At 47.2% G+C, this 9,424-nt stretch overlaps 1 protein-coding gene across 2 annotated transcripts in view; it reads left to right on the plus strand.

Annotated features, from left to right (window-relative positions):
- Positions 1 to 5,344, plus strand: part of lmbr1l (limb development membrane protein 1-like) — a 25,409-nt gene extending 20,065 nt beyond the window's left edge. For both annotated transcript variants that reach the window (XM_084462114.1, XM_084462115.1), the window contains exons 15-16: positions 1,319 to 1,480; positions 2,409 to 5,344. In XM_084462114.1, coding sequence (XP_084318240.1) covers positions 1,319 to 1,480; positions 2,409 to 2,494 — 248 coding nt within the window. In that variant the 3' untranslated portion in view covers positions 2,495 to 5,344. The remainder of the gene's footprint in view (positions 1 to 1,318; positions 1,481 to 2,408) is intronic.
- Positions 5,345 to 9,424: the final 4,080 nt, after the last annotated feature.

The following is a 9,424-nucleotide window of genomic DNA, read 5'->3' on the forward strand; positions in this document are numbered from 1 at the left end:
GAGTCCTGCTTGTCTCTAGTGTAGCCTGGTGTTGAGTCCTGCTTGTCTCTCTAGTGTAGCCTGGTGTTGAGTCCTGCTTGTCTCTCTAGTGTAGCCTGGTGTTGAGTCCTGCTTGTCTCTCTAGTGTAGCCTGGTGTTGAGTCCTGCTTGTCTCTAGTGTAGCCTGGTGTTGAGTCCTGCTTGTCTCTAGTGTAGCCTGGTGTTGAGTCCTGCTTGTCTCTCTAGTGTAGCCTGGTGTTGAGTCCTGCTTGTCTCTCTAGTGTAGCCTGGTGTTGAGTCCTGCTTGTCTCTCTAGTGTAGCCTGGTGTTGAGTCCTGCTTGTCTCTCTAGTGTAGCCTGGTGTTGAGTCCTGCTTGTCTCTAGTGTAGCCTGGTGTTGAGTCCTGCTTGTCTCTAGTGTAGCCTGGTGTTGAGTCCTGCTTGTCTCTAGTGTAGCCTGGTGTTGAGTCCTGCTTGTCTCTAGTGTAGCCTGGTGTTGAGTCCTGCTTGTCTCTAGTGTAGCCTGGTGTTGAGTCCTGCTTGTCTCTCTAGTGTAGCCTGGTGTTGAGTCCTGCTTGTCTCTAGTGTAGCCTGGTGTTGAGTCCTGCTTGTCTCTCTAGTGTAGCCTGGTGTTGAGTCCTGCTTGTCTCTCTAGTGAAGCCTGGTGTTGAGTCCTGCTTGTCTCTAGTGTAGCCTGGTGTTGAGTCCTGCTTGTCTCTAGTGTAGCCTGGTGTTGAGTCCTGCTTGTCTCTAGTGTAGCCTGGTGTTGAGTCCTGCTTGTCTCTAGTGTAGCCTGGTGTTGAGTCCTGCTTGTCTCTAGTGTAGCCTGGTGTTGAGTCCTGCTTGTCTCTAGTGTAGCCTGGTGTTGAGTCCTGCTTGTCTCTCTAGTGTAACCTGGTGTTGAGTCCTACCTGTCTCTAGTGTAGCCTGGTGTTGAGTCCTGCTTGTCTCTCTAGTGTAGCCTGGTGTTGAGTCCTACTTGTCTCTCTAGTGTAGCCTGGTGTTGAGTCCTGCTTGTCTCTCTAGTGTAGCCTGGTGTTGAGTCCTGCTTGTCTCTCTAGTGTAGCCTGGTGTTGAGTCCTGCCTGTCTCTCTAGTGTAGCCTGGTGTTGAGTCCTGCTTGTCTCTCTAGTGTAGCCTGGTGTTGAGTCCTGCCTGTCTCTCTAGTGTAGCCTGGTGTTGAGTCCTGCCTGTCTCTCTAGTGAAGCCTGGTGTTGAGTCCTGCCTGTCTCTCTAGTGTAGCCTGGTGTTGAGTCCTGCCTGTCTCTCTAGTGTAGCCTGGTGTTGAGTCCTGCTTGTCTCTAGTGTGGCCTGAACGCTGATGTTGAGTCGTGTTCTCAGGGATCACGCGCTTCGACCTGCTGGGGGACTTCGGGCGGGTGAACTGGTTGGGGAACTTCCACATCGTGTTCCTGTACAACGTCCTGTTCGCCGGACTCACCTCCGCCTGCCTGATCAACACGCTGACCTGGGCGCTGCAGAGAGAGCTGATCAGGGCCTTCGGTCAGTCTGAGACTACTACAGCCTTACTCTGCGCGTGTGTGCGTGCGTGTGTGTGTTGTGTGTGTGTGCGTGTGTGTGTGTGCATACGTGTGTGCGTGCGTGCGTGCGTGCGTGCGTGCGTGTGTGTGTGTGTGTGCGTGTGTGTGTGTGCATATGTGTGTGCGTGCGTGTGTGCGTGTGCGTGTGTGTGTGTGCGTGTGTGTGTTGTGTGTGTGTGCGTGTGTGTGTGCATACGTGTGTGTTTGCGTGCGTGCGTGCGTGCGTGCGTGTGTGTGTGTGTGTGTGTGTGGGGCCATGTTTCCCTATGGGCTGGTCTCTTTCCTCAGATAGAAAGTGTTGGGTTCTCTCAGGGAAGTGAAAGGGGACGGAGGGGAGCCGGTCACCCCCCACCCCCCCCCCCGCCCCGCCCCCGCCCCCCGCCCCGCCCCCGCCCTGCCCCCCCCCCCCCCGTCAGCCCCGCTGAGCACACGGCCCCTCCACCCAACACAAACAAGGGCTCTGAGCAATGGAACAAGCCCCACACACACTCACACACTCCCCCACACACACTCACACAGACACACACACACACACACACACACACAGTTGTCTTCCTCCGCAGCCCAGATAGCATCTCTGCGCCACAGTTAGCTCTCCCGCTCCTCCCCTTCACCTCCCCGCTTGCTTTTGTTCTGTGATTGATGGTCTTTCTGCTTCACCTCACAGCTGCCTTTTATTTATGTGCTTTAGTTTTCTGTAGGGGAGCTAACGATTAGCATTAGCCTGTTAGTTATGTGTAAATGTGGCTTAGTTTTCTGTAGGGAAGCTAACGATTAGCATTAGCCTGTAGTTGTGTGTAAATGTGCTTTAGTTATCTGTAGGGAAGCTAACTATTAGCATTAGCCTGTAATTGTATGTAAATGTGGTTTGTTTTTATTTCACTCTGCAGGTCTCCACAAGCTGCCTCTGACCATGTCCCGCCCCACCATCCCTTTCAAGCTCCTCCTGGCCAATGGGCTCTCAAAGATCCAGTGACCCCACCCCCCCAATTTCACGTTTTAACCCATGAACGTTTTGGGCAGCCTTCCTTGGACCAAAGGCACCACGCCGCCAAACCTCCATCCTATCGGTGCTCGGATCACCATCATGGAATAAAGGATGGAAGATGATGATGTGCAGTTTGATCCAATACAAGCCCACCTTGAGAACCCGCCTTGCCTGGTTTATACAAGCCCACCTTGAGAACCCGCCTTGCCTGGTTTATACAAGCCCACCTTGAGAACCCACCTTGCCTGGTTTATACAAGCCCACCTTGAGAACCCACCTTGCCTGGTTTATACAAGCCGACCTTGAGAACCCGCCTTGCCTGGTTTATACAAGCCCACCTTGAGAACCCACCTTGCCTGGTTTATACAAGCCGACCTTGAGAACCCGCCTTGCCTGGTTTATACAAGCCGACCTTGAGAACCCGCCTTGCCTGGTTTATACAAGCTAACCTTGAGAACCCGCCTTGCCTGGTTTATACAAGCCGACCTTGAGAACCCACCTTGCCTGGTTTATACAAGCCCACCTTGAGAACCCACCTTGCCTGGTTTATACAAGCCGACCTTGAGAACCCGCCTTGCCTGGTTTATACAAGCCCACCTTGAGAACCCACCTTGCCTGGTTTATACAAGCCCACCTTGAGAACCCACCTTGCCTGGTTTATACAAGGTGACCTTGAGAACCCGCCTTGCCTGGTTTATACAAGCCGACCTTGAGAACCCGCCTTGCCTGGTTTATTTGACTATGTTGCCATGGCTGCGTGTCCTAACCCGAGCCATAGAGACGCTGGACCAGGGATCAAAGCCCCGTCTGTCTTCCTCCTTCTCACCTGGGATGTGATGGCCTGTCCTGGGTCCATGCCCTACGACATGGGGTCTCTCCAGGTGGGACTAACGACCTGGGGTCTCTCCAGGTGGGACTAACGAGCTCGGGTCTCTCCAGGTGGGACTAACGAGCTCGGGTCTCTCCAGGTGGGACTAAGGAGCTCGGGTATCTCCAGGTGGGACTAACGACCTCGGGTCTCTCCAGGTGGGACTAACGACCTCGGGTCTCTCCAGGTGGGACTAACGACCTCGGGTCTCTCCAGGTGGGGCTAACGAGCTCGGGTCTCTCCAGGTGGGGCTAACGAGCTCGGGTCTCTCCAGGTGGGACTAACGAGCTCGGGTCTCTCCAGGTGGGACTAACTCAGCTGCTCTCTGGACACGTGCAAAAGTCAGCAGCATGACTATTTTGGAACATTTACGTCGTGGCAGTGACATCATTTCCTCTTCCTGTTGGAGGCTGAATGAGTGGTCGCTCCCTCTCCGCCCCTCTCCTCCCCCCCACGCCCACTCGCTCCCTCTCCGCCCCTCTCCTCCCCCCCACGCCTTCCCTCCTCTGGTTGGGTCACTATTTTAGGGCCTCGCTCAGTGAATCCCACTTCCCACGTTTGTTTCAGGTCAGGTGTGTGGCGGTGATGTTGGCTAACGAGGGGATGTTGCTCGTTGGGTAGAGAGGGGATGTTGCTCGTTGGGGAGAGAGGGGATGTTGCTCGTTGGGTAGAGGGGATGTTGCTCGTTGGGTAGAGGGGGGATTGACTGCAGACCTCTTAGCCTGAGATGGGGACAGGCCAGGACCTGCATCGATGGGGACAGGATTGAAAAAAGAAAAAAAAAATCTCTGGTTGCTGGTTTTCCAGGACTAGACGAGTCCTAATCCTGGGTTAGAAAACAACTTTTAATGGAGAATAAGAGTTATTTTAAATGTTTTGGGGGGGCTGGAGTGGGCTTCCTTTGGGCTACCTTTGGTTAAGAAACCAACAAATGATGCAGAATCATTGAATGTGTTGTGAAGAATGTGTGAAGAAAATGCAAACTAAAGGGGCTTTATCTGTTGGGTATTGGTGAAGTCACTTCTGTTCATGACAAAGTTAAAATTTTCATGGGGTCCTTTCCCCTTAAAATGGGGCTCCTGCCATGTGACCCCCTGGTGTGTCCAGCCTGAGACCAATATACTGTGAATTGATGATGAGCTTGTGAATAGACTAAGTGCAATACTGTTTACTATGGAGAGGTGGATTTGGGCTGGTCTGTAGGTTCGTCTCCTGTAGAGTTCAACACTATTTCTCTTAAATGGAACATTAGATGTAACTGTAGTTGTTTATATATCACAGTTATATTTATTATGGTAAACTGTGAAATGCCCCCACAATCATTCCAATGTTATTTTCCAGATTGATAACTGTTATGCTGCAATTGAAGTGAATGAGTCAGCTTTGTGTTTACTTTGATATTCATGACCCCCAAATCATAGTTATTTGCTGTATCAGCATGTTATTGTTGTAGTTTGTTAGTTTAGTTTCATTCTCTCACCAGCAGGGGGCAGTGTCTCCCAAACTCATCCCAAACTCTGCCTTAAAGTTTACCTGAGGTTCAGTTTCTCTGGTCAGTTATTGGCAGAAAGACACAAAGGTTTCCTCATTTCATTATTGTTCATCTGGGAATGTGAGGTTTGAGTTATTGAGTTAGGTGGCTGAAGTGTAAGATTAATATAGCGCTGTGTTGTTTGTAATTCAAGAGCATTTTATGTGAGACTGTGGACCCTCTTGTAACTTTCACCTGTTAATTGGAAGCTCAGGATCGTAGCCATGCAATTTATTTTATAAACTATGAAGATTTAATTATTTTTTAAAAAGAAAGAAAAGGAGAAGCCAGGGCAATATGACAAAGCCAAGAGAATGTCTACTCAAGGATGACTTATTTTTATGCTTTACTTTTAAAATGCTCCAAAATGTAAAGCTTTTCTTAAAACTGCAATTTTATGAGCAGTGGGGGAAAATGAAAATAAATATCCATTTGCTTTTCTAAAACCAGATCAGAGTCTTTTGTCACTGGATAAATGTAAAGAATGCTACACTGAACATCCATCAGTCTGAAACACTAAACTAAACAGTCTGATACAGTCTGATACAGTCTGATACAATCTGATACAATCTGATACAGTCTGATACAATCTGATACAATCTGATACAGTCTGATACAGTCTGATACAATCTGATACAGTCTGATACAGTCTGATATAATCTGCTACAGTCTGATACAATCTGATACAGTCTGATACAGTCTGATACAATCTGATACAATCTGATACAGTCTGATACAGTCTGATACAATCTGATAGTCTGATACAGTCTGATATAATCTGATACAGTCTGATACAATCTGATACAATCTGATACAATCTGATAGTCTGATATAATCTGATACAATCTGATACAGTCTGATACAGTCTGATACAGTGATATAATCTGATACAATCTGATAGTCTGATATAATCTGATATAATCTGATACAATCTGATAGTCTGATACAATCTGATATAATCTGATACAATCTGATAGTCTGATACAATCTGACACAGTTTGATAGTCTGATACAATCTGATACAATCTGATACAGTCTGATACAGTCTGATACAATCTGATAGTCTGATATAATCTGATACAATCTGATAGTCTGATACAATCTGATACAATCTGATACAATCTGATAGTCTGATATAATCTGATACAATCTGATACAGTCTGATATAATCTGATAGTCTGATACAATCTGATACAGTCTGATACAGTCTGATACAATCTGATAGTCTGATACAGTCTGATACAATCTGATACAATCTGATAGTCTGATACAGTCTGATACAATCTGATACAATCTGATAGTCTGATACAGTCTGATACAATCTGATAGTCTGATACAATCTGATACAATCTGATAGTCTGATATAATCTGATACAATCTGATAGTCTGATATAATCTGATACAATCTGATAGTCTGATACAGTCTGATACAATCTGATAGTCTGATACAATCTGATACAATCTGATAGTCTGATATAATCTGATAGTCTGATATAATCTGATACAGTCTGATACAGTCTGATATAATCTGATAGTCTGATATAATCTGATACAGTCTGATACAGTCTGATATAATCTGATACAATCTGATAGTCTGATATAATCTGATATAATCTGATACAATCTGATACAGTCTGATACAGTCTGATACAATCTGATAGTCTGATACAATCTGATACAATCTGATACAATCTGATACAGTCTGATACAGTCTGATACAATCTGATAGTCTGATACAATCTGATATAATCTGATACAATCTGATAGTCTGATACAATCTGATATAATCTGATACAGCAGCTCAGACTCTTTCATCCACCCCTGTTCCGTGTGTGAGAGAGTGTGTGAGAGAGTGTGTGTGTGAGAGTGTGTGAGAGAGTGTGTGTGCATGTCTGTCTTCCCTATACCCCTCCACCATTAGTAGTGTGTGTTTAATCAGACAGAGGAGTGTGTTGGTGTGTGTTTAATCAGACAGAGGGGTGTGTTGGTGTGTTTAATCAGACAGAGGGGTGTGTTGGTGTGTGTTTAATCAGACAGAGGGGTGTGTTGGTGTGTGTTTAATCAGACAGAGGAGTGTGTTGGTGTGTTTAATCAGACAGAGGAGTGTGTTGGTGTGTTTAATCAGACAGAGGGGTGTGTTGGTGTGTTTAATCAGACAGAGGAGTGTGTTGGTGTGTTTAATCAGACAGAGGAGTGTGTTGGTGTGTTTAATCAGACAGAGGGGTGTGTTGGTGTGTTTAATCAGACAGAGGAGTGTGTTGGTGTGTTTAATCAGACAGAGGAGTGTGTTGGTGTGTTTAATCAGACAGAGGGGTGTGTTGGTGTGTGTTTAATCAGACAGAGGGGTGTGTTGGTGTGTGTTTAATCAGACAGAGGAGTGTGTTGGTGTGTTTAATCAGACAGAGGAGTGTGTTGGTGTGTTTAATCAGACAGAGGAGTGTGTTGGTGTGTTTAATCAGACAGAGGGGTGTGTTGGTGTGTGTTTAATCAGACAGAGGGGTGTGTTGGTGTGTTTAATCAGACAGAGGGGTGTGTTGGTGTGTGTTTAATCAGACAGAGGGGTGTGTTGGTGTGTTTAATCAGACAGAGGGGTGTGTTGGTGTGTTTAATCAGACAGAGGAGTGTGTTGGTGTGTTTAATCAGACAGAGGAGTGTGTTGGTGTGTTTAATCAGACAGAGGGGTGTGTTGGTGTGTTTAATCAGACAGAGGAGTGTGTTGGTGTGTTTAATCAGACAGAGGAGTGTGTTGGTGTGTTTAATCAGACAGAGGGGTGTGTTGGTGTGTGTTTAATCAGACAGAGGGGTGTGTTGGTGTGTGTTTAATCAGACAGAGGGGTGTGTTGGTGTGTTTAATCAGACAGAGGGGTGTGTTGGTGTGTGTTTAATCAGACAGAGGAGTGTGTTGGTGTGTTTAATCAGACAGAGGGGTGTGTTGGTGTGTGTTTAATCAGAGCAGAGGAGTGTGTTGGTGTGTGTTTAATCAGACAGAGTAGAGCGGTGTTGTGGTCAGTCTGTCAGCAGCAGGCGGCCGTGACGCCGGTCCAGGCATCCCCCCTCGGATGCTACCGCTAGATAACCCCCCCAAATCAAGAGAGGCCATTCTCCCGCTTTCTCTCCTTCACCCCCCCCCCTCACCCCCACCTACACACACACATACACTCACACACACTCACACACACTCACACACACTCACACTCTTTCCTTTCTCCCCTCTGTTCCTCCTACATGTTCATTTCCTCTCAGCGTTTCTGAAGTCAGAAGCAGAAGCGTCCCGGTGTTGTGACTGATTTCTCTTCCCTCTTGATTTTTGTTTGCATTTCCTTTTTTGTTTTTCTTCTTTTCTTGTTTTAATTGAAGTCATTTGATTTCTGCTTTGTTTTGTGTAGCTGTTCCTGTGCTAAAAGGGAGTGAGCCTCAATGTTCCCGGAAGGCTGCAGGCGTGTCAGGCCTGTGAGATCACACACACACCGCTGTTAATGAATACAGCATTGATGCAATGATAAAAGGTGTGTGTGTGTGTGTGTGTGTGTGTGTGTGTGTATGTATAATTTGTGTGTAAGAGAGCGACAAGTACACCCACCTGCTGGAGATCTATGTTAATTGAAGTTTCAATGGCCCCCCACTCAGTCAATGTACAACCTAGTAGAAATTAATGTTCCATGCCCACAGTAAAGCACTGGGAGTTGATCATAAGACATTAACTGGGTATATTTTGTGGAGTTTTGTTTACTGTAGCAATTGATGCACCATTCTAGCGCCTAACCCACTCAAAAGGCCGTGTGGCTGCAGAATATTCACGCTGTTCACAGAAGTGCTGACTGAAATGTTGGGTGGTCGACAGAACAGACAAAACTCTCAACCTTGAAAAATACAGAACCATTTCCTCTCTGTGCTCTTTAGTGTGTCCAGAGCCCTGAGCTGGGGGCCCACGGGGCACGTGCCTGTTCACCCCCCCCCCCTTAACCTACCCCCCCCCCAATATTCACATCCTCCCTCAACCCCCCCCTTAACCTACCCCCCCCCCCAATATTCACATCCTCCCTCAACCCCCCCCCTTAACCTACCCCCCCCCCCCAATATTCACATCCTCCCTCAAACCCCCCCTTAACCTACCCCCCCCCCCCCCCAATATTCACATCCTCCCTCAACCCCCCCTACATCTGGACAGACCCATTCTGCCAGGCAGAGAGGGAGAGGACTGCTACTCAGTAAACTGTTTGGTCTCATGTTTTCGGTGAACTGACCAGACCCTGGTAGAGAGTGAGAGGGTTAATATGGTGAGAGGGTTAATATGGTGAGACGGTTAATACAGTGAGAGGGTTAATATGGTGAGAGGGGGTGAGATGGTTAATATGGTGAGAGGGTTAATACAGTGAGAGGGTTAATATGGTGAGAGGGTTAATACAGTGAGAGGGTTAATATGGTGAGAGGGTTAATACAGTGAGAAGGTTAATATGGTGAGAGGGTTGATACAGTGAGAGGGTTGATACAGTGAGAGGGTTAATACAGTGAGAGGGTT

Source organism: Borostomias antarcticus (genome assembly GCF_949987555.1).
Source record: "Borostomias antarcticus genome assembly, chromosome: 3".
Taxonomy (NCBI): domain Eukaryota; kingdom Metazoa; phylum Chordata; class Actinopteri; order Stomiiformes; family Stomiidae; genus Borostomias; species Borostomias antarcticus.